The sequence below is a fragment of the Nansenia antarctica genome (genome assembly GCF_963989245.1).
Source record: "Nansenia antarctica genome assembly, chromosome: 2".
NCBI lineage: Eukaryota > Metazoa > Chordata > Actinopteri > Argentiniformes > Microstomatidae > Nansenia > Nansenia antarctica.
Window position 1 is genome coordinate 35161917 of NC_137675.1, and position 26385 is coordinate 35188301.

At 48.5% G+C, this 26385-nt stretch overlaps 1 protein-coding gene across 1 annotated transcript in view; it reads left to right on the top strand.

Annotated features, from left to right (window-relative positions):
- Window positions 1–964: 964 nt before the first annotated feature.
- The window catches only part of smcr8b (Smith-Magenis syndrome chromosome region, candidate 8b), a gene marked incomplete at its 5' end in the record, with an annotated part of 26223 nt that continues 802 nt past the window's right edge, over window positions 965–26385 (top strand). Inside the window, 11 exon segments of the mRNA XM_080523007.1 lie at window positions 965–1150; window positions 1454–1878; window positions 16916–17745; window positions 24891–25084; window positions 25717–25911; window positions 25956–26030; window positions 26032–26064; window positions 26066–26095; window positions 26097–26141; window positions 26144–26227; window positions 26229–26272. Of these exon segments, the coding sequence (XP_080379133.1) occupies window positions 965–1150; window positions 1454–1878; window positions 16916–17745; window positions 24891–25084; window positions 25717–25911; window positions 25956–26030; window positions 26032–26064; window positions 26066–26095; window positions 26097–26141; window positions 26144–26227; window positions 26229–26272 (2141 nt within the window).

Below are 26385 nucleotides of genomic sequence, written 5' to 3' on the forward strand. Positions count from 1 at the left end.
TGAAAAGTGTCCTATGACTCCTATCTATGTTTGATAGGGATAGCTAGGCCTAATAGTACGTTTAATGTACTTCAGTGCACAGGTTCAGTTATGATAGCCTAGAATAGAATAATACCTACACTCTCAATCATGTCGTATTGACAAGAGAGTATCCTTATGTACTGATGGTTGTGATTTAACTTGAGTTGGAGTTCATGTGGGTCATCATAACCTCCAGGGTTATTAGGGTCTGACGTGTTTACCGTCTGTAGCTCCGTCAGACTCCTCGAGGCACCGGGCGACTGTCACGTTGCTCAACATGGCTGGAGTTTCTCTGGGCGAAGACGTGCCACATTTCTCCCGATAGTTTAGTTCCAACCGTCAGTCCTCCGCAGTAAAGTTTATGACTAAAGAGGAACAGAAGGACAAATTAGGAACTGGACCGTAAAACCCGACCGAAGGTTGATCGTGTGATTCGTTCGTGACTTCCCGGTGATGTTTGTTTGTTTCGTGGAAGAGAAGACTTGCATGGTTGTGTTGACGTGTTTGGAACAGAGACTTGCATGGTCGTGTTGACATGTCTGGAGCGGCTACAGGCCAGCCGGGAGGCTCTGCCCGCTGTCGTTCCTGCGAGAAATCATTTGGATATTTCACATCGATCTGAGACTTTTTTCGCCGCAGGGAAGTGAAAGTGCGTAGCAGACTGTCCTGTTTCCCTTGAGGTGTTATTGCGTGTCAAACTGCGCTTCAAACTAAAAACTAACCCTCCTGAACTAAAGCTGACTCACGGCTGGTCCTAACCCTAGCCACAGTCCAGGTGGGACCAGCTGTTTGTGCAGGTTTGTCATTTTTAAACTATATCACTACCGTCATTTGGATGTCAATGGTCAGTACATGTTACCAGATCCATCGGATTGCATTTGATCACTGAGCAGTTAGCGGGAACCTTAGAATCGACCGCTGAGAGACACCGCGGTAGGACATCATGATCGGCTCTCCAGACCTGTTGGCCTTCACCAGTGAGAAGGTTTTAGGGGAGGACTACTCTGACCCACATGTCCTGCCGGAGGACCTCTCCCTCCCCCTCTTTCCCCCCTCCAATCCCTGGACCGACACTTCCAGAGCCAAGTTTAACAGAGACTTCATCCTGGTGGCAGAGTTCTCAGAGCAGGTGGGTCTTTTGTCCTGTTCCTTCTTCTTTGTGTGTGCGTGGTGTTCAGCATTGTGTTCATTCAACTGCTGCGAGGTGATAATGACCCACATGATGAATGAATGATGAATGAATGAATGGTCTTTATTGTCATTGCTACATCTTGAGTATTGTTGTGTTGTCGTCTTGTTGTTGTACCGTAGCTTGTTCAGCATGGAGAATACCAATGAGTCATGTTCCTAGTGCACTGCACATGGCGAATAAAGTTGAATTGAATTGAATGAGGTGAAGATGGCGGCGTGTGCGTGTCTTCTCCTGAGACAGGTGGGTCCCCTGCCTGTGTTAACAATCCCAGACGACCCCCGGGTCCACGGCTCCTTCGACATGAACCACTTCTCCCTGCGCATCATGTCCGTGGACTACCAGGCCTCGTCCCCCACCCCCCCCGGCGGCCACGCCCCCCCGCCCCACGGCGACCCCCGCCTCAGCTTCAACGAGGACTCCCGGGTGGTGATGGGCGACTCCAAGGAAGGGGCGTTCGCCTACGTGCACCACCTGACCCTATACGACCTGGAGGCGCGGGGCTGGGTGCGGCCGTTCTGCCTGTGCTACGTGGCGGCCGACCAGGGGAAGCTGACCGAGGCGTTCCAGGAGCTGTCGCTGCGCTTCGGCCGCGCCGCAGAGAGCCTGAAGACGGGGAACCGGCGGGCATTCGCCCGCGAACTGCAGAGGAAGATAAGAGACCTGGAGTGAGACGGCTATTCACCACGCACGCACATATAGTATACACACACACGCACATATAGTATACACACACACACACGCACATATAGTATACACACACACACGCACATATAGTATACACACACATAGTACACACACACACACGCACATATAGTATACACACACACATAGTATACACACGCACATATAGTATACACACACATAGTATACACACACACACGCACGTATAGTATACACACACACACATGCACATATAGTATACACACACATATAGTATACACACACACACATATAGTATACACACACATGCACATATAGTATACACACACACACACACACACACACATATAGTATACACACACGCACATATAGTATACACACACACGCACATATAGTATACACGCATGCACATATAGTATACACACACCAGGCACGTGCCGTGAGCTTTTAGATTGGGTAAGCATAAAATATAGAAATACACGTAATTACACATACACGCTATCAGTGAACGCAGTTTCAAGGAAATGCAATTTTGATGCCCTAGAACCCGCTAATAAACGGTAGTGTCACTTTGTGATCAGATTACCAAAAACAAAAAAAACAGTTGCCAGTTTCGACTATATCAGGGGTGCTCATTGTTCAATCTTTTTTGAACCAAGATCTTTTCAAGGAGCCAGCCTGCTGAAATCTACAAGTCCAGTTTCAACATCGCAAACGCAGTTAACGCACACACGCACAACACAGACACACACCGTTTCCAACCTCCATAGTAAACTCACAACACACTTTCTTTTCACACTTTGTCACACAGGCACTTGACATCACATCACAAACCCTCCCTCTCTATCTCTCTCAAACACTTTTGGTCCAGAACCACTGGCACGGACAGCGACATTAGGCCTATCTCAGCGATTGATTAAGCAGCTCTCTCTCCAAACACAACGGCACAGGCCGACATTCAAAGGTAAAAGCAGAGGAAGTCTTAAATAAGAAGCCATAACCAGCAGCACAGCAGTACCCAAACCATATATCTACAAGCACAGATCGCCACCAGCCTCGTGAATCATATAAATCATATAAACCAGCAAAGAAGCCATGACGTAAATTTAAAAATGATATCTTACCTTTACTTGAAAACAAGGTCCATTCGCCTCTCCTTGCGAAGGAACACCTCTGTCACTTTAGTGTAGAAGTCACTCGCCTGTTGCAGTTTGAAAAGTCTCTCTTTTTCAATTGAGATCAGGGCCAGTGATGAAATGCGTCCTTGTCAAGTAGTGTGAACTTGATGAACTTGAAAATGATAGCCAATCAGTAGCTCTTATCGGAATGAAAGAACTACTCTGATTGGCTGAAAGCATGCTTACCCTGGTCAAATTAAACAGCAGCGCTGAGGCATCGGAAAAAAATAAAAAAGACATTTTCACGCATTCGAATGTACGCGAGGGAAAGCAGAGAGAGGAGTGCTTGCAGAGTAGGAAGTGCTTTACTCCTACAGGTGGCGCTAAAAATGCAACATCAAAATGAATGACTCCTGCTGCCCTGGGACCTAAAATATGACTCTTTTAATGAAAACAAACAAACAGTTACAAGCACTTTTATTTTAATATTTTCACGGTCCTTTTTTCTTTTTTCGTTGGGTAAGCACTGCTTACCCTGCTTATATGGACGGCACGTCCCTGACACACACATATAGTATACACACACACACACACACGCACATATAGTATACACACACACACACACATATAGTATACAGACACACATGCACATATAGTATACACACACACATATATAGTATACACACATATAGTATACACACACACACACACACACATATACCGGTAGTATACACGCATGCACATATAGTATACACACACACACACATACTGTATAGTATACACACACACACACATGCACATATAGTATACACACACACACACATATAGTATACACACACGCACATATAGTATACACACACGCACATATGGTATACACACACACACATATAGTATACACACATGCACATATAGTATACACACATAGTATACACACATGCACATATTGTATACACACACACACACACACACATATACCGGTAGTATACACGCATGCACATATAGTATACACACATGCACATATAGTATACACACACACATATAGTACACACACACACACATGCACATATACTGTAGTATACACACACATATAGTATACACACACACACACACATATAGTATACACAGACACACGCACATAGTATACACACACACATATAGTATACACACACACACATATAGTATACACACACACGCACATATAGTATACACACACATATAGTATACACACACACATGCACATATAGTATACACACACACGCACATATAGTATACACACACACACATATAGTATACACACACACGCACATATAGTATACACACACCAGTGGAGGCTCCTCCATAGAGGTGGAGGAGGCCTGGCCTCCCCAATAATTAGAGAGAAGAGAGAGAGATTTAAAAAAGCAATAATTATATTTATTTTATTTATTTATTTAACAAAAAACATATTTAATTGTTTTTATATTCATATTATTTCCGTTTTGTTCATAAATCTGAATTTTTCCATGGCTAAAACCCAATATTGCAATTGGAAAGCACCTACAGGCCAGAATCCCTATCCGTTTGTATTGAGGGAGGCCAGGCCTCCCCCAGGAAAGTGGTTTCTCATAGAAGTCAATGTAATGCAATTTTTTTCATGGAAATATGTGATTGGCCAAATCACTGAAAATGGGTGGCAAGGGAGGCCTGGCCTCACCATGCATTGAGTCCAGGGCTGAAAGATTGACATTTTGTTCGTCCAATCACATGAAGCCATTTTGAGAATTCGCCAGTCACTTCAGTCAAAGAAACACTCGCCATAGTGGCTACGAGTGTCCTATCAACTTGTCCTTTGCAGGACACGTCTAGAACACCCATGGCTATTATCCCTGGGTCAAATACTGGCCAAATACTTTTGCTTAAAATGACCTCGGAAGTCGGCGAGATTCTGGCGCGATGTATACATCGGTAGACAACATTTAGGATTTATTGAACAGTTTTATTTTTAATGTAGTCGATTTCGTTTTATTACAATTTTATTACATTTCTCAACTTAATTATCAGGCAGGCTCATAGACTTACAGCAATGTCATTTCTTCAGGCAGGCACATAGGCTAAGCGCTGCACAATGAATTCCATCAATCAGAACTTTCTGATTGTAGCTTACACTCCAAATAGTATGCCTTTGGCCAGCACAAAGACAGATAAGAAGAACAGGGAACATTCCATCGCGAGTGAAGCGAGCAAGCAGAAATAAATTGGCCTCCTCAATTCTGGAAGTCACCAGCCTCCACTGACACACACACACACACGTACTGTACACACGCATTCACATATACACACACACACACACATGTATGCACATATACACACACACGCACATATACACACATGCACATATACACACACATACACACGCATGCACATATACACACACACGCACACACACACACGCATATACACACATGCACATACACACACATGCATATACACACACACACATGCACATATACACACACACACATGCACATATACACACACACGCATATACACACACACATGCACATATACACACACACATGCACATATACACACACACACGCACACATACACGCACATACACACACACACGCACATATACACCCACACGCACACACACACACACACACACACATATACACACACACATGCACATATACACACACACATTCACATATACACACACACATATACACACACACACATGCACATATACACACACACATGCACATATACATGCACACACATGCACATACACACACATGCACATATACACACACACACATATACACACACACATGCACATATACACGCACACATATACACGCACATGTTACCCCTCACAATCCGGACAGACCAGGCAGGCACACAGGTTCACTTTCAAGCTGTTTATTTATCTGAATGTGCAAACAAAATGGTGGTTATTTAATGGTAGGCTCCAGCACAAAACAGCTCTCACCCCATCTCAACCGCTCACAAAGACGAAAGGGGTTTTCTGCCTTTGTCATAACATCAAATAATTATCAGTTATCATACCATTCATATCATTACAACACACAAGACTAAACCATACCCATGGATACAACATACATACAACATACCTGAATGTGCAAACAAAATGGTGGTTACTATTGATGGTAGGCTCCAGCACAAAACAGCTCTCACCCCTGCATGTCAGCAAAACAAAACATTCAGAACACGCCACATTGCCGCCATCTCAGCTCACGTTAACTGGCTGGCAAAGTAGCGAACTAGCTGTTAGCTAGTTAGCTCACAACTTTATCCATCCATAAAATACAAATAAACAAAACATAACTCAAAAGTAATGGCATAAAAACCAATGGTAAACATTAATCTCAAATAATACATTCGGTTTATATTAGTGGCAACTCTTTATCAAAGGAAATATAAAACGGGGACCGGAGCATAACATTTAACCTACCATCTCAACCGCTCACAAAGACGAAAGGGGTGATCTACGGTTGCCTTCGTCATAACATTAAATGCGGCCAGTCCAACCACCACTAGGGGCACTACACACCGTATGCAGCCATGGGTAAATCAATTCAAAACACTTAACCAAATGATAAAAAGCTAACGATTTTGATGAACTTCAACCTATAACTTAAATATAATTTATAACCCTGTTACACTCTCCCCGCCTGAATTCAACGAAATCGAGACTAACGGGGGAGTAACATAAAATCTAAAGACATCCAAAACACGAGGGACTAACTAGCACCATGAAAGTGTCAAAGAATCCCACCATACCCCATAAGCAACACTTTGAATGAATAACACACATATACAACAATATGCCCTGTCAAGCCACAAGACTGTTCAATAAAGAACTCCTGAGGGCAGTGCTGCGCATATCACAAACCCTTCACAGACGACGTAAAAAGTGCCTTTATACACCTCTCGCATTCAATTCAAACTCAAGACCAGCCAACTACAATGGCACTGCTAAGAGGTATGAAAACACAAACAAAACAACATCTCAAAGGCAAGAAAGCCTATCCCAGTGTGTCTATGCCAAATAAGGAGCTAGCCCACATCTTAAGTTTCTGCGTCTGCTCGTTCAACACCCTCTGATTGCTCATGGTTTGAATCAGCCTGTTCACCGGTTTGATGACGCGGCCTACTCTGGATACCACTGTGTCAGCATCGTGAACATGGCTAGATTCTGCTAGCAAGGCACTGGTATCAGCATGACCATGGCTATGTGGACCAACCATGGATGCAGTGTGCTCAGAGCTTCCCTCCGTCCGCAGACAGGTGGACCCGCCGATCGACTCCAGAACTGTCCTCCCAGAAACCTCTTCGGCCACTACGCCCCCATCCTGGTCCTGATCGGGTCTGTTCTCATGGGGAGGGGTGGGAGGGTTACTATCCACTGCACGAAGACTCTCCTCGTGTACCGGAATCTGGGACACCCAGTGCCGAGTACGGGAGGTGTGTCCCACTGCACAGTCAAGCCCCGTGAGTTGCTCAGAGATATCCACGGCTCCATTCTCTTCAGAAGCACAGTCAAGCTGTGTGAGTTGCTCAGATGAGATATCCAGGGCTCCATTATCTTCAGAAGCACTATCAGAGATCACTGAGGCACTATCATCATCCTCGGGCAGGACTGGCAGGAAATTCACACAGAGTAACAGGTTATGGTGGACAACTTTTGACTGGCCTGAGACCGGATTCCGCACCTCATAGGTGTGAGTCAGGGGGTTCTTGCTGATCACTGCATAGACCACATCTCCCCATCGGTCAGCCAGCTTCCTGCGTCCTCTCTCTCCCTTGTTCGCCAGGAGAACTCTGTCACCGGGTTCGATATCCACTCCCTTGACTCTCCGGTTGTAGATCTTGGCCTGACGCCTTTGTTCGTCACTGGTGTGTCTTTCTTCCAACACCATAGCTTCACGAAGATCTGACTTCAGCTCCTCAACGTACTGTGGGAACGAGGTTTCACTGTCGTCTCTCAGAGCGGATTTGAACAGGACATCAACCGGTAGGCGTGGAACCCGGCCGAACATGAGGTAAAACGGCGGGTATCCGGTGGTCTCATGCGTGGTGCTGTTGTACACGAATGTCAGTGTGTGTAACATTTGAGGCCAGACGTGCTTGGCTCGTGGAGAGAGGGTCCTGATCATGTTCCCCAACGTGCGGTTGAAACGCTCTGCTGATCCGTTTCCCATCGGGTGATAGGCTGTGGTACGAGACTTCTTAACACCGGACACCTGAAGAAGGGCTGCTATCAACTCGCTCCCAAAGTTGGCGCCCTGATCTGAATGTATTCTTTCAGGGAGACCGTAGTAGCAGAAGAAGTCATCCCACAATCTCCTCGCCACCTGTTTAGCGGTTTGGTCAGGACAGTAGAAGGCGTGAGCCAGCTTTGTGAAGTGGTCCGTCACAACTAAGACGTCCACAGGACGGTTCTTAGAATCCTCAGCAGTCCAGAAATCGATGCACACCAACTCCAACGGTGCTGTAGTCTTGATGCTCTCGAGTGGCGCACGGCCCTCTGGCTCTGGGGTCTTGGCTGCAACGCACCTGGGACAGCGTTTGACATGTTCTCTTACATCTCGCTCCATGGAGCTCCAGTAAAACCTCTGTCTCATGAGGGAGAAGGTTCTATCCTGACCCTGGTGTCCCGCATTGTCATGACACCCACGCAGAGCATCCTCTCTCAGTGACGAAGGGACAACGTACTGCTGCCTCTTCTTCCTGGTTACCGGATCTCTGGACACACGATACATGATACCATCCTCCATCACTAACTTGCCCCACTGCCTCATAAGCCTCAAAGCACCCGCAGTCTCACCAGGCCTCTCTCTCCTTGAAGGTCTCCGGTTCCGCTCGACGTAGAACACCACTCTCGCTATGTCAGCATCTTCCCGTTGCTTGTCTCTGAGATCTTGCTTAGAGAAAGAAGGTAACACATCTTGGCCAGTGGACATGACCCTCTGGACGTGGTCTACCAGGACTGTGGACCTGACTCTCGCAGCTGTGTCCCAATTGTTATGACCTTCAAACAGAGCTGACACTTCATCTTGGGACATGGAGCTGACTGAGGGCACAGCTGTGTTGGAGGCTGTCGACTGGTCTTTCCGAGAGGTTTTCTGGGTTGACTGGCGGGCGTTGGACCACCTGAAGGCCTCTTGGACACCATCCCCAGACAGACCCTCTGACTCCTTCAATAGACACTCGTAAGGCTCACTGATCAGGCGCCCACCGATTCTCCTTCCAGCAAAAGGCTCCCTACTAAGGGCATCCGCGATGACATTCTGTGGCCCTGGGACATATTTGATGTCAAACTCGTAAGCAGCGAGCTTTGCAACCCACCGTTGCTCGACAGCGTCCAGCTTGGGCTTAGTGAGGATGTGAGCGAGAGGGTTGTTGTCTGTCCAGGCGGTGAAAACATGGCCCTTCAGCCAGTGGCTGAACTTCTTGCAGACAGCCCATTTCAGAGCCAGAAACTCCAACCGATGAGCAGGGTACACACTCTGGGCTTTGTTCAGGGTCTTACTCGCAAAGGCTATTGGGCGAGCCCGCCCATCACTGGAGGCAACCTGAGACAGCACAGCTCCTAAGCCGTCAGACGACGCGTCGGTGGAAAGGATGAACGGCTTTGAGAAGTCAGGGTGAGCCAGCATGACGTTGCTGAGTAAGGCCTCTTTAAGGTTCTGGAGGGCCTGGTCGCACTCTGCGGTCCAGTCTGCAGCGGTCAGTTTCCTGTAGGTCACACGCTTCTGTCTCTTCCCCTTGTTACTCTTGTCCGTCTTCGCCTCAGCCGTCAGTCTGAAGAGAGGTTTAGCTAGAGTGGAGCAGTGAGGGATGAACCGCTGGTACCACATGACCAAACCAAGGAATGACTTAATCTTCTTGGGGCATGGGGACTGGCAGTCGGAGGACATCAGGTCTGACTTGGTCATCTCCGTTACGGCTCCCACCTTAGCTGGATCTGTTGACACGCCACTACTGTCCACAATGTGCCCCAGGAAGTGGACAGAGCGGCGCAGTTGGTGGCAATTCTTGGGGGCCAACTTTAGGTTGTATGCCCGCAGACGCTCGAAGACGATCTCCAGCCTCTTCACGGCCTCCTCCTCACTGGCCGCGAATACCATCAAGTCGTCCAGGTAGCACAACAAGTTCATGAAGTTGAGGTCCCCAAAGATCATCATCATCATCCTCATGAAACTTCCTGGGCTGTTACACAGACCCTGAGGAAGTCTGTTATACTCATGGAGGCCGACAGGCGAGGCAAAGGCAGTGAACTTCTTACTGTCTTCGTGCAAGGGGACGTTATAGAAGCCACTGGTAAGGTCCATTGTACTGAACAACACGTTCCCTCCTAGAGCTGCCAGGCAGTCTGCCTGATGTGGAAGAGGGTAGGCATCTTTCACTGTCCTGGCATTGAGAGAGCGGAAGTCAGTACAGATGCGCAGCTCGCCATCTCTCTTCCAGACGAGGACAAGTGGAGAGGCAAACTCACTAGTTGACTTTCTGATGATGCCTTTTTCCTCCATTTCATTCAGTGTTGTCCGGAGCTTCTGGTAGTGCGCTGGCGGCACGCGCCGGTTTGGCAGCTTGAATGGCCTCTCATCTACTAAGTGGATCTTGTGAACAAAGTCCCTCACTTCGCCACAGTCGAGCCTATCCTTGGAGAAGATATCAGAGTATCTGAGAGCGAGCTTGCACATCTCCTGCCTACAGTCCTCAGAGACCTCACATGAATCGAGATCCAAGTCACTCAGGCCACTCTCTCTCAGAGCTCCCGTCAGGTCAGACGGAGGTGGGGCCCGTTCAGCTGTGACATGTTGACTATTGGACTTTAAACATGGACCATCAGCGGGCTGGAGCTCCTCAACAGCCAGGCATGGATACACATCTGCCAACTTGGCGTTTCTTCTCATCGTTATTGGCTTGTCTGTGGGGTTTATGATCTTCATGGGGACCCATCCATCTCCCCACAGAGGAGTCACCACTCTGCCAACCAGGACGTTTCTCGGGATTGCATGTGACTTTGTTGGCTCAACCACCACGGTGCAGCCCGGGGGTCCACGTGATTTCTCTGGAAGCTTCCCCCACACCAGGTGTTCATGTCCAGGCAGGAGAGTGACGGCTTGGTTGAGTTTGACTGTTCCAACAACGTCGGGCACATCATGACCCTTCCACCGATTGATGCCGGAGAGCATAGCAAGGAAGTCGTCACGCCCCCCAGCCACAGGACCAACTGTCTCAGAGATCATTTTCCAATATGTGTCTGAGTCCTTGAATTTGTGAGTCAGATACTTGATCACATTTGTCCCTATGATGAGCTCATCTACCTGACCCGGGACAACTAGTGTGGGCAACGTCACTGTACATCCATAAACCTCAAACTGTAGATCACAAAGTCTCTTAGGATGGACTCTCTTTCCTCCACATCCTATCAGTACTATATCTAAGTCACTCTGAACATCACTGTCTAGAGTGCCAGCAGCAATGAGCCGCTGTTCAACAGCCTCACTAACAGAGCATGCCATCGAACCTGTGTCCAACATGGCATTCACTGTTACACATCCATTAACAGCCACAGGTGTGTAAAACAAACTATCACTACCATTTAGACGCTGTATGTTCTGAAGGATGACTGTCTGACGACTGGGAGCACTCTCACAGACTGACTCATATACTGACTGTAGATCATCACTGAGGGTATTATCACCTAAGCCCACATTGCCCCTCTCCAAATGCAGGCTATCTAGTTTCCCTGGTTAGACGAGAAGATTGGGGCACTTGGTGCAGACAGAGGCGCAGGGAGGGGGTGTACATTCGGGCACTGTAACTTCATGTGCCCTGGCTGTTTGCATGAGAACCACAGGTTGTGCTGCCTACAGTGAGCAGTGGTAGTGTGAGAACTGTCACCACAGACTGTACAGGCTCCTGAAGCTCCCCCTTCCCGGGACGAGTAGTAGCGGCCCCTGGCGGCAGGACTTTTCGCCATTCTGCTCAATACCTCATCAAGCATCCCAGCCATCTTGTCCATGCTGTTCTGGATTGAGGTGAGCTCCACACTTGGCTCTGGTTGTCGTGGTGGGGGCTGACTCACACACTGGCGCGGTGGGGGGCGACTCACACTCTGCTTGTGGGACTGCAACACAACATCCGGCACCGGTCTCTCCATCCCCTGTGCATCAACGGTCATCACAGCAACGGCTTGCCTGGTACTACGTTCTGCTGCGGGCCTACTGGGCCTGGCCTTCAACTCTCTATGGTACTCATCAATCCGTTCCTGGACCTCTTTGGCTGTCCAGCTGCTAGCCAGCTTGCTCTTGAACACGACAGACAAGGAAGGCTCGTCACAGTATCTAACAAACATCATAGCCACCTCCCCATTGAGATCTCCCATCCCTTTCCCCTGGCGCTGCAGACCCTCCTCTGCTACATCAGCTGCCCTATTCAGGCGCACCCAGTAATCTAGGGGACTCTCATGGGCTCTGGGAAGCGTACTGTAGAAGTCGGCAAGTGGCATGCCCGAGTACGTCAGGTCACTGAAATGCCGCTTCAGGATAGCATAGATGGCGTCTGGTTTCTGGTCAGCTCCAAGAGATGTGTCACTGCGTATTCCTATCTTCACCACATCTCTGGCTCTCCCCATCAGCTTGGACATAATCTCATCAGACTGATCCCCAATGTTAACGTTCCTCTTTCTCAGGTAAATAGACATCAAGTCGATCCATTCGTGGACAGAGCATTTGTCAGTTGACTCACCTCGGAAGATGGGAATTTCCTTGGCACTAGACCTCATAGCCATGCTGAACTGCGTGAGGTCCACTGACGCACCACAAGCCTGTGTACATCCGCTACGGTTACTGGTACTCTCCTTTTCTGACAGAAGCCTAGCTGTAACTGAATCTCCAATGTGTCTCCCCAACTCTGTGATCAAAACACCTAGTTCCCTCAACGTGTTGTCTGTCTCACTAGGCTGGGGATGTATCGGAGGAGTATTGTCTGTCCCACCAGACTGGCGATAGACATGGGTAGGGGTGTCTGTCTCACTGGGCTCATGATTAACAGGGATAGTAGTGTCACCCTCACTAGGCAGGTGATAGGCAGGGGTAGAAGTGGGTAAAATGTAAGTACCCTGGGCACTCTGGCCTACCAAGAGACTAGCCCTACTGTACTCATCCAAGTCAGTAATCCCCCTACCACGCCCCAGAGAACCCACATAACCAGGCAGGGATACTGAGCTAATCGGTGTAATAAATCCTCTACCAAAACTCACTTTGGGACTTGCACCCCTACCATTAGGTTCTGAATCACAAAACTCCATGTTCGCACCCTCTGCCATATCTACTCACTAGTATCTAAATCGTATGACATAAAATTGACTGAATAAATTGTGCCAAAAGAAAATAAATCACTCAGTGTATAAAATAATGACCGACCCAAAACAAAAACACTCACTGTAAACCATTAGTGACAGGCAAATGGCAAATGGCAGTTAAAATCACTTCTACTGCTACCCAAGCTAAATAATTACTAGATCAGTACTAGACTAACTATTCAATTGCCTGCTAAATTACTGTAGTACTCGTTCTGCGTTGTGTCTGATAAACTTGTCTGCTATACATATAACTGTATCATTCATGGAACCTCAATACATCTATGGGGCTCTTCGACAGCCGGCCTGGGGTCCGTAGGATGTTGGATCGGCGATGGGCTGATCCTTTGAAGTCGCAGGGTCGCGGCACCAGTTGTTACCCCTCACAATCCGGACAGACCAGGCAGGCACACAGGTTCACTTTCAAGCTGTTTATTTATCTGAATGTGCAAACAAAATGGTGGTTATTTAATGGTAGGCTCCAGCACAAAACAGCTCTCACCCCATCTCAACCGCTCACAAAGACGAAAGGGGTTTTCTGCCTTTGTCATAACATCAAATAATTATCAGTTATCATACCATTCATATCATTACAACACACAAGACTAAACCATACCCATGGATACAACATACATACAACATACCTGAATGTGCAAACAAAATGGTGGTTATTTAATGGTAGGCTCCAGCACAAAACAGCTCTCACCCCTGCATGTCAGCAAAACAAAACATTCAGAACACGCCACATTGCCGCCATCTTAGCTCACGTTAACTGGCTGGCAAAGTAGCTAACTAGCTGTTAGCTAGTTAGCTCACAACTTTATCCATCCATAAAATACAAATAAACGAAACATAACTCAAAAGTAATGGCATAAAAACCAATGGTAAACATTAATCTCAAATAATACATTCGGTTTATATTAGTGGCAACTCTTTATCAAAGGAAATATAAAACGGGGACCGGAGCATAACATTTAACCTACCATCTCAACCGCTCACAAAGACGAAAGGGGTGATCTACGGTGGCCTTCGTCATAACATTAAATGCGGCCAGTCCAACCACCACTAGGGGCACTACACACCGTATGCAGCCATGGGTAAATCAATTCAAAACACTTAACCAAATGATAAAAAGCAAACGATTTTGATGAACTTCAACCTATAACTTAAATATAATTTATAACCCTGTTACACACACACATGCACATATACACACACACACATATACACACACACATGCACATATACATGCACATATACACACACACACACATACGTACACACACACGCACATATACACACACATGCACATATACACGCACATATACACACACATATGCACATATACACACACATGCACATCTCACTGTTTTGACAGTGAGAGTATAAAACACCTCCCCTCTCCTCCTAACCCCTCCCCTCTCCTCTCCTCCCCTCCCCTCTCCTCCTAACCCCTCCCCTCTCCTCTCCTCCCCTCCCCTCTCCTCCTAACCCCTCCCCTCTCCTCTCCTCCCCTTCCCTCTCCTCCTAACCCCTCCCCTCTCCTCCTAACCCCTCCCCTCTCCTCTCCTCCCCTTCCCTCTCCTCCTAACCCCTCTCCTCTCCTCCTAACCCCTCCCCTCTCCTCCTAACCCCTCCCCTCTCCTCCTAACCCCTCCCCTCTCCTCCTAACCCCTCCCCTCTCCTCCTAACCCCTCCCCTCTCCTCCCCTCTCCTCTCCTCCCCTTCCCTCTCCTCCTAACTCCTCCCCTCTCCTCCTAACCCCTCCCCTCTCCTCCTAACCCCTCCCCTCTCCTCCTAACCCCTCCCCTCTCCTCCTAACCCCTCCCCTCTCCTCTCCTCCCCTTCCCTCTCCTCCTAACCCCTCCCCTCTCCTCCTAACCCCTCCCCTCTCCTCCTAACCCCTCCCCTCTCCTCCCCTTCCCTCTCCTCTCCTCCCCTCTCCTCTCCTCCTAACCCCTCCCCTCTCCTCTCCTCCTAACCCCTCCCCTCTCCTCTCCTCCTAACCCCTCCCCTCTCCTCTCCTCCTAACCCCTCCCCTCTCCTCCTAACCCCTCCCCTCTCCTCCTAACCCCTCTCCTCTCCTCCTAACCCCTCTCCTCCTAACCCCTCCCCTCTCCTCCTAACCCCTCCCCTCTCCTCTCCTCCTAACCCCTCCCCTCCCCTCTCCTCCTAACCCCTCTCCTCTCCTCCTAACCCCTCCCCTCTCCTCTCCTCCTAACCCCTCCCCTCTCCTCTCCTCCTAACCCCTCCCCTCTCCTCCTAACCCCTCCCCTCTCCTCTCCTCCTAACCCCTCCCCTCTCCTCTCCTCCTAACCCCTCTCCTCTCCTCTCCTCCTAACCCCTCCCCTCTCCTCTCCTCCTAACCCCTCTCCTCTCCTCTCCTCCTAACCCCTCCCCTCTCCTCTCCTCCTAACCCCTCTCCTCTCCTCTCCTCTCCTCTCCTCCTAACCCCTCTCCTCTCCTCCTAACCCCTCTCCTCTCCTCCTAACCCCTCCCCTCTCCTCTCCTCTCCTCCTAACCCCTCCCCTCTCCTCTCCTCCTAACCCCTCTCCTCTCCTCTCCTCCTAACCCCTCCCCTCTCCTCCTAACCCCTCCCCTCTCCTCCTAACCCCTCCCCTCTCCTCTCCTCCTAACCCCTCCCCTCTCCTCTCCTCCTAACCCCTCTCCTCTCCTCTCCTCCTAACCCCTCTCCTCTCCTCCTAACCCCTCCCCTCTCCTCTCCTCCTAACCCCTCTCCTCTCCTCCTAACCCCTCCCCTCTCCTCCTAACCCCTCTCCTCTCCTCCTAACCCCTCTCCTCTCCTCCTAACCCCTCTCCTCTCCTCCTAACCCCTCTCCTCTCCTCCTAACCCCTCTCCTCTCCTCCTAACCCCTCTCCTCTCCTCTCCTCCTAACCCCTCTCCTCTCCTCCTAACCCCTCTCCTCTCCTCCTAACCCCTCCCCTCTCCTCTCCTCCTAACCCCTCTCCTCTCCTCCTAACCCCTCTCCTCTCCTCCTAACCCCTCCCCTCTCCTCCTAACCCCTCTCCTCTCCTCCTAACCCCTCTCCTCTCCTCCTAACCCCTCTCCTCTCCTCCTAACCCCTCTCCTCTCCTCCTAACCCCTCTCCTCTCCTCCTAACCCCTCCCCTCTCCTCCTAACCCCTCTCCTCTCCTCTCCTCCTAACCCCTCTCCTCTCCTCCTAACCCCTCTCCTCTCCTCTCCTCCTAACCCCTCCCCTCTCCTCTCCTCTCCTCCTAACCCCTCTCCTCTCCTCCCCTCTCCTCCTAACCCCTCTCCTCTCCTCCTAACCCCTCTCCTCTCCTCCTAACCCCTCCCCTCTCCTCTCCTCCTAACCCCTCCCCTCTCCTCTCCTCCTAACCCCTCCCCTCTCCTCTCCTCCTAACCCCTCCCCTCTCCTCCCCTCTCCTAACCCCTCCCCTCTCCTCCTAACCCTTCCCCTCTCCTCCTAACCCTGAGGGACCGACTACTAAACACTCAAACCTGTGTGCCTTGTTTAAAGGTCTTTGATTGGAGGAGTTAAAAGAGATGTTGTTTGTCGACAGGTACACACGCTCTCACCTGCAGAAGGAGGAGGGGCTACTGAGGACGGCCAATGACAGCGCAGAGGAGGGGGGGGCGGAGCTCCAGAAGACAGCCGAGGAGCTGGCCAGCGTGGAGCTCTCTGTCCTGGAGCACAGGGCCCTCCTCCACCAGGTCACCTCCTATCCCAACAGGAAGTTGAAAGACCCTGACTTCCTGCCCTACGATCCTGGCCACGACTCTTCCGGTCTCCCCGGCCCCCTGACCCCTGACCCCCGGCCCCTCCCCCCCTCCCCCCCCTCCCCCTCCTACGTGCCCAGGCTGGTGGCCGGCCGCCCTGCCAGGTGCTTCGACCGCCACCTGAAGCCCCTGGAAGAGCTGAGCGATGGCTACTTCCTGTCCCTGACCCTGGAGCAGCTGGCCGCCGCAGAGCGCCGCCTCAGAGGAGACCGCAGCGTCCTGCACACCGCCCGTGTCACGCACGCCCTCTCCAGGAAACACCCGCACACCAACTTCCTGTTCGAGCTGTGCGACCGGAAGGAGGAGGAGGAGGAGGAGGAGGAGGAGGAGGGAGGAGAGGGGGCAGGGCTGAAGGCAGCAGGACGTAGTGGGGGGGCTGTGTGCGACGCCCAGGGGCCGCCAGGGAGTCTGGACTCCTTCTTCTCCTGCGTGGAGGAGGTGCCAATCAAACTGGAGACGGGAAGCAGAGCGGGGACCCCGGACCCGGAGGCGGAGGGAGAGGAGGTTGCTGTGGAGATGGTGGAGAGCGTGAGCAGCGGGGACAGCATCGAGGTGCTGGGGACGGAGAGGTCGTACAGGACCCAGGGAGGCGCGGAGGGAGGAGAGGTCAGAGGTGAGACAGGAGAGGTCAGGTGAGACAGGAGACGTCAGAGGTGAGACAGGAGAGGTCAGAGGTGAGACAGGAGAGGTCAGAGGTGAGACAGGAGAGGTCAGAGGTGAGACAGGAGAGGTCAGAGGTGAGACAGGAGAGGTCAGGTGAGACAGGAGAGGTCAGAGGTGAGACAGGAGAGGTCAGGTGAGACAGGAGAGGTCAGAGGTGAGACAGGAGAGGTCAGAGGTGAGACAGGAGAGGTCAGGTGAGACAGGAGAGGTCAGAGGTGAGACAAGAGAGGTCAGAGGTGAGACAGGAGAGGTCAGAGGTGAGACAGGAGAGGTCAGAGGTGAGACAGGAGAGGTCAGAGGTGAGACAAGAGAGGTCAGAGGTGAGACAAGAGAGGTCAGAGGTGAGACAGGAGAGGTCAGGTGAGACAGGAGAGGTCAGAGGTGAGACAAGAGAGGTCAGAGGTGAGACAAGAGAGGTCAGAGGTGAGACAGGAGAGGTCAGGTGAGACAGGAGAGGTCAGAGGTGAGACAGGAGAGGTCAGGTGAGACAGGAGAGGTCAGAGGTGAGACAAGAGAGGTCAGAGGTGAGACAGGAGAGGTCAGAGGTGAGACAGGAGAGGTCAGAGGTGAGACAGGAGAGGTCAGAGGTGAGACAGGAGAGGTCAGGTGAGACAGGAGAGGTCAGAGGTGAGACAAGAGAGGTCAGAGGTGAGACAGGAGAGGTCAGAGGTGAGACAGGAGAGGTCAGAGGTGAGACAGGAGAGGTCAGAGGTGAGACAGGAGAGGTCAGGTGAGACAGGAGAGGTCAGAGGTGAGACAAGAGAGGTCAGAGGTGAGACAGGAGAGGTCAGAGGTGAGACAGGAGAGGTCAGAGGTGAGACAGGAGAGGTCAGAGGTGAGACAGGAGAGGTCAGGTGAGACAGGAGAGGTCAGAGGTGAGACAAGAGAGGTCAGAGGTGAGACAGGAGAGGTCAGAGGTGAGACAGGAGAGGTCAGAGGTGAGACAGGAGAGGTCAGGTGGGACAGCGACCGCTACCATGACACACGTGACAGCTGCCGGACCCTTTAATGTTCTGACTTTTATTTAGAAAAATGGAAATACATTTCAGCGACACACGTCGTTAGTCAACTAACACAGCTTGTTTTATGAGCCTGCTAACAATGTAAAGTAGTGTTGTAGTTAACTAGGTAACAATGTAAAGTAGTGTTGTAGTTAACTAGGTAACAATGTAAAGTAGTGTTCTAGTTAACTACGTAACAATGTAAAGTAGTGTTCTAGTTAACTAGGTAACAATGTGAAGTAGTGTTCTAGTTAACTAGGTAACAATGTAAAGTAGTGTTCTAGTTAACTAGGTAACAATGTAAAGTAGGGCTGGGTTCAAAAAATCGATTTCCCGATTCTGAATCGATCTTCATTAATTGAGCGATTTATCGATTCATAAATCCCGAGATCGATCTTACAATTTTTTTATTTTTTTATTTTTATTTTTTTGCTTGCAGCTTCAACCCGCAACGAGATCTCGTGGCCAGATCTCGCGCTACAAGAATTTATCATATCTCACGCAACGTGAGGTCTCAACACTAAAATCTAAAAACATGGCGATGGCAGGGACACTCAAGTCACCACCAGGCTTAAAGTCAGATGTCTGGGTGCATTTTGGATTTAAAAAATGTGACGATAGAGATGAGCTGGACAAAAGCAAAGTCATATGTAAATAAAAAGTACATTCCTGTAACTGCTTTGGAGTCAATTCATTGATATGTTTAACAATGCTACATGTTATAGGGTTCCTTGAACCATTTATAGCATTAGTTCGGAGAATCTCTTTCATATTCAAGCAAAAAATGTATATTGTAACTAGATCGAATCGGAATCGAATCGAATCGTGAATCGAATCGAAACGGGAGCTGTGAATCGGAATCGAATCGTTTTGGGAAATCAGTGGCGATACCCAGCCCTAATGTAAAGTAGTGTTGTAGTTAACTAGGTAACAATGTAAAGTAGTGTTATAGTTAACTAGGTAACAATGTAAAGTATTGTTCTAGTTAACTAGGTAACAATGTAAAGTAGTGTTGTAGTTAACTAGGTAACAATCTAAAGTAGTGTTGTAGTTAACTAGGTAACAATCTAAAGTAGTGTTCTAGTGTTTTGGCTTGACTAGCGAGTTTGTGTTGTGATTCTCAACAACGTTGAAATGTATTTCCATTTTTCTAAATAAAAGTCCATTGGTGACTTGTTCCCCCTTTCACCAGCCTGTCACATTTAGGCACGAGATGAGGAAAATCTGTGATGTGTAATAACATTGTTCAATATTGCTATGACGATATGACATAAACAAATGTTGAAGTGTGCGTATTAGCTATACAGCTCCTATATATTTCTGCTTTATCAGGTACACTGCTACCATAGACCCCAAACATTGAACAGCCTACGCCCACTGAATAAAGAAATGAAATACATTATTTGGAACATGCTTTTAATGAACAAATTGCACATGAATACCCAACCAATTAAACAGAACATTCATTTAAAGGAGACATTATAACTAGGCTAGAAGAAACTAAAGTTGAATTCCCCCGCCTCCCTTTAAAATATTTTCTTCTAAACTCAACAAAAACATATCTTGAAATAAAATACATATATATCTGTAATGTCTCCCATTACATATAGAATAATTCTGTGATGGAATCTGGTATCTTCGGTCCAATTTGTTTAACAGACTCACAAAAGCATCTTTGGTCACTGTGTTTCTAGGCGTCATGTGACCAGTTATGGCCTCTGTTATCTCTCTGGCGTTTGGATGTTTTCTTCTTGCAGAATTTTGTTGCAATGATGGCAAGCTTTTACATTTGCTGCTACTCAATGTTTGTACATTTCGACTCCTAACCAATAGACAACAGATTATCACAACAGATCAAAAACAGATATATATGTTTCAGCTTCCAAACGGCTCTTCAGCCAAATGTAGCAATGTTTTGACCTATGATTGGTATTTATGCACAGACATTAGATCTGTCTTCTTCATTACGTTTCAGACAGTCTTTTTGCGATGTGTTTATTGCGCATGTTCATATGACACCATGGGCCCTATTATGCACTTCTTAACTTGCCGTCTTAAGTCTTAATTAAGACGCACCGCCAGGTTAAGACCTACCGCCACCCTTATTATGCGCTTCATACGCGCTACTGCTATTATGCAGGTGTCGATAGGCGCCCACACATAAGACGTAAAACTCCCGTGCATATATTGCTCATTGTGGGAGTGTTCATATGTTAATGAAGTGCACTAGGCGCCCCTGCTATTATGCGATCTGACTTTGCTCCTAGCGCTAAGAAGTGGTTTGAAAAGTTCTTAAGTTTAGACTTCATGCACGTTTTGAAACATGAGCGCGCCTCCGCGGTTTGCGCATGCATGTGGGCACACATGAACACGCACGTGGCTCCACGGCAAGACGTCAATTACGGTCACAGTATAAATGCTTTATTTCAGAAGGGAGAGGCCAGCGCTGTACAGTATGTTGCCTCCGCATACTGTGCACATACAGTACGAGCATGCCGTGCGTAATATAATGACATCAACATCTGTCATTCCTGCAGTCTTCCAGCGACCCCTCTGTAATACTTCTCAACTCACAAGCGGAGGTATTGCCGTGTTTATTCAGAAAATAATCATGCACGAGCTTGTTACTTTCTTCTGCAGAGAAGCGCGCTGACCTCCTTCTTAGGACTTCCATAATAGCATAGCGCTAATGACTCAACGCAGCCGGTTCTTAAAGGGAATGGCACCTGGCACGCTGATTGGGTTGATTGAGAAGACGCCCAAAACACACCCATGACTAATTTCTTTGCTTAGCGCCGGGTTTTAGGCGCCCACTACAGCACGCATAATAGCAAAGTGGCCTTGACCACGCCTCCACGTCTTAAGTTTAGATCTACCGCCTCGTCTTATTGATGAAGTGCATAATAGGGCCCCATGACTCATCATGTTCATATGACACCAGGGGTGAATCCCAATTCACCACTCCGGCTCTGTTTTCACCCCTCCGCTCCGTTTTGCGCGTTCACGTGTAGCCGTAGTGGCGTTCCAATTCATTACTCATTTAGGGTTAGGGTTAGGGTTTTCCATGGCTCCGTTTGGAGAAAATCTTGACCCTCGTTCGATTCGGAGCCATGAGACTCCCTTCCGGCATGCATTGCGAAACATCTACAGAAATGTTCTTTTCGCTCTCGTAATACGGAAGCGAGCCTGAAATGTAATTTACTTTTTCTGGAATTACTTGTAATTAAAGACTTGAAAAATTATGATAACCATCATATTATCTTAGTTTAATGTAATTTCAATGCATCATAGACCTTTTCTTTACAACAAGCATAACACAAAAAGATCGCTATTATGCCGCTATTGTGCCTATGCAGGAGAGCCCCATGGAAACGTCAAGCACAGCCTTCCCATAATATAATATATTATATAATAATATAAGGAGCGCGATTCACATCGAGATGTACATTCCTGTTTAGAAATAAAAGATTACCTTTGGCGTTTGACAGCGGATGATGATAGACATATTTAATGTGAAGTTATCTATCTAACGTTAGGCTGATGTGTGCATGATAGACGCGCATGACATATTTCCATGTTTTATTTACAGCTATGGCACGTATTAAACCAAAACAACCCGCAATCCTATCCGAGCAGTTGTTATTATGTAATATTGTTGATGGGTAAAATAATTTAATGTTATTTCAACGCATTATAGACCTTTTCTTTATAACAAGTATAACAAAATGCTTAACATGGAAAGTTTCACAGTCCAGCGCGCTCAGGACACTGGAGCCAGCAGGAAAGACCGGAGCACTCATATCTGCGCGTTTGTCACAGGCTGGAAGTGTCAAGCACAGGCTGGAAGTGTCGAGCACAGCGCGATTTCCATTTCAGAGATGTACAATCATGTTTATTTAGAAATAAATTATTACCTGTGGTGTTTGACAGCATGATAGGCGCGAATTCCCCCCCCTTGGTGGTATATGACGCTATAGTTGTTATTATACCAAAACAACCGGCAATCTAATCCGAGCAGTTGTTATTATGTACTATTATATATGTAGTTAACTAATGCAGTGGACAGCGGCTGTTTCTCCAGCGTTCCTGTCACATCGGATTTCGCACCGTCATAAAATTAAATCTGTAAGTCATGCATTTTTCCATGTTTCCCTTTGATGGCATATGACGCCGTAAATGTAACTAAAGTTCAGCCTCGAAGTTGTTGCACTGTTGTCCTAAATCAGTGCAGACCGGCAGGGTAGGAGCACAGGTTTCATACAGGTTAGAGCTTATTCTGTCATGGTCTGATAATGAAGCATTGTTCTTTTTTATTTGATGACTTGTTTGATCGATTGATAGCGTTCAAGTTCATTCAAGTTGTGAATGAATCGCGAGCGTCAATGCTTTTCTACGATACTACTGTAATGTCACTTGGACATAGAATAATAAGACACTTTAGTCTGGGTTCAACAAAGGTATAACCAGTTTACTTCGGTTCTCTCGACACCTGTCAGTCACCTACTGGTATATCATGAACTCTCTCTAAGGCGCATGCGCTGTCCTGACTATGAATTAACCCATTCATTACACTACGGATGACGTCGTGAAGGGTTGTCACATTTCCCCCGGGGAACCACTACGGCTATGGCTCCAAAACGAGTGACTCCAAAACGAGCCGAAGTGGTAAAAAAGAGAATCGGGATTGGGCCCAGGACTCATCATGTTCATATGACACCATGGGCCCTATTATGCACTTCTTAACTTGCCGTCTTAAGTGTTAATTAAGACGCACCGCCAGGTTAAGACCTACCGCCACCCTTATTATGCGCTTCATACGCGCTACTGCTATTATGCAGGTGTCGATAGGCGCCCACACATAAGACGTAAAACTCCCGTGCATATATTGCTCATTGTGGGAGTGTTCATATGTTAATGAAGTGCACTAGGCGCCCCTGCTATTATGCGATCTGACTTTGCTCCTATCGCTAAGAAGTGGTTTGAAAAGTTCTTAAGTTTAGACTTCATGCACGTTTTGAAACACGAGCGCGCCTCCGCGGTTTGCGCATGCATGTGGGCACACATGAACACGCACGTGGCTTCACGGCAAGACGTCAATTACGGTCACAGTATAAATGCTTTATTTCAGAAGGGAGAGGCAGAGAAGCGCGCTGACCTCCTTCTTAGGACTTCCACGCCTCCACGTCTTAAGTTTAGATCTACCGCCTCGTCTTATTGATGAAGTGCATAAAAGGGCCCCATGACTCATCATGTTCATATGGCACCATGACTCTGGATGTTCATATGACACCATGACTCATCATGTTCATATGACACCGGGGGCCCTATTATGCACTTCATCAATAAGACGAGGCGGTAGATCTAAACTTAGGACGTGGAGGCGTGGTCAAGGCCACTTTGCTATTATGCGTGCTGTAGTGGGCGCCTAAAACCCGGCGCTAAGCAAAGAAATTAGTCATGGGTGTGTTTTGGGCGTCTTCTCAATCAACCCAATCAACCCTTTAAGAACCGGCTGCGTTGAGTCATTAGCGCTATGCTATTATGGAAGTCCTGAGAAGGAGGTCAGCGCGCTTCTCTGCCTCTCCCCTCTGAAATAAAGCATTTATACTGTGACCGTAATTGACGTCTTGCCGTGGAGCCACGTGCGTGTTCATGTGTGCCCACATGCATGCGCAAACCGCGGAGGCGCGCTCGTGTTTCAAAACGTGCATGAAGTCTAAACTTAAGAACTTTTCAAACCACTTCTTAGCGATAGGAGCAAAGTCAGATCGCATAATAGCAGGGGCGCCTAGTGCACTTCATTAACATATGAACACTCCCACAATGAGCAATATATGCACGGGAGTTTTACGTCTTATGTGTGGGCGCCTATCGACACCTGCATAATAGCAGTAGCGCGTATGAAGCGCATATTAAGGGTGGGGGTAGGTCTTAACCTGGCGGTGCGTCTTAATTAACACTTAATACGGCAAGTTAAGAAGTGCATAATAGGGCCCCATGACTCATCAGTCTGCCCCACTGTTGTTGTTGCGTGTGTCTGGCCAGGAGGACAGTCGCTCCCCTAAGCTAAACAGTCAACACTCTGTCCCAGTAGAACTGTCCGGAGAGGTGGTTGATGTGAGGCGTCTCCATGGTGACCTGGGCTCCAGGCGTGTGAGGACTCTGGCGGGCCGGGCCGATAGCCAGGACAGCATCGAGGTGCTCAGCACCACGGACTCCCTCTGCCCTGACGACCTCACCGCCATCACAGAGGAGGAGGCAGAAGACACACACACCCTCAACAGCACGGTACCACCTGGGTAATGGAGTCAGGGAGGAGGAGGAGGAGGCAGAAGACACACCCCCCTCAGCAGCACGGTACTCTGGGTAATGGAGTCCAGGAGGAGGAACCGAACTCAACCACACCCCCCCCAACATCAGGAGACGCTGGGTAAGACACGTCATCACATAACAACACTGTAATAACCTGATGACTTTATAAATGTGTAATAACCTGATGACCTTATAAATGTGTAATAACCTGATGACTTTATAAATGTGTAATAACCTGATGTGTTATAAATGTGTAATAACCTGATGTGTTATAAATGTGTAATAACCTGATGTGTTATAATGTGTAATAACCTGATGACTTTATAAATGTGTAATAACCTGATGACTTTATAAATGTATAATAACCTGATGTGTTATAAATGTGTAATAACCTGATGTGTTTAAAATGTGTAATAACATGATGTGTTATAAATGTGTAATAACCTGATGTGTTATAAATGTGTAATAACCTGATGACTTTATAAATGTGTAATAACCTGATGTGTTATAAATGTGTAATAACCTGATGACTTTATAAATGTGTAATAACCTGATGTGTTATAAATGTTTTTTTTCATCTGTTGTGTGTTTCGTCCGATCCAGTCCAGGGGGGTGCCGCAGAGCAGGGTCGCCATGCCAACGGCGGTGTGGTGAGAGGTCTGCGTCTGCTCCCCCTGCGGAGAACGCCGGACCCCCCGCCTGACCTGGGCCGTCCTGGAGCCCCTCTCCCCCTCAGCGAGCCGGGCCGCTGGTCTCTCTCTGACGCCCCCTGCAGGCTGAGTATGGACGAGGCGTCAGACTGCGCCAGCTACCTCAGCCCCTCCCCCCTCCCCCCTCCTCCTCCGAGCCCCCCTCCCTCACACGCCTCACCCATCTCCACGGCAACCCCCGGCATCGCCGGAGGAGGAGGGCGGGGGCTCGGAGCGCTCCGGTTCCTCAGGAAGAACTCCTTCTCACCAGCATGCCGTGTTCTGCCTGCTGAGCGGACCGGCCGCTGGTGGTCATCGGTGGGGAGGAGAAGTCTGTCAGGAGGGGCTGGTGGCGGCCCTCTCCCCTCTATCTGCCGGCCCCCCCGGTCGCTACGGAGACCAGGTGCAGCCCTGTTTGGCCACGCCCCTACCAGCTGACAGACCTCCTCACCTGGAAGCTCATCGGCATCCACAGGTGAGATGTGAGACGTGACACCTGTCAATCACTGAAAGGAGGGTCCTGAAATTTGATCGAGTGCAAAGATAAATGTTTTTACTCTGTTCTAGTATTTCAGAATGCCAAAAATA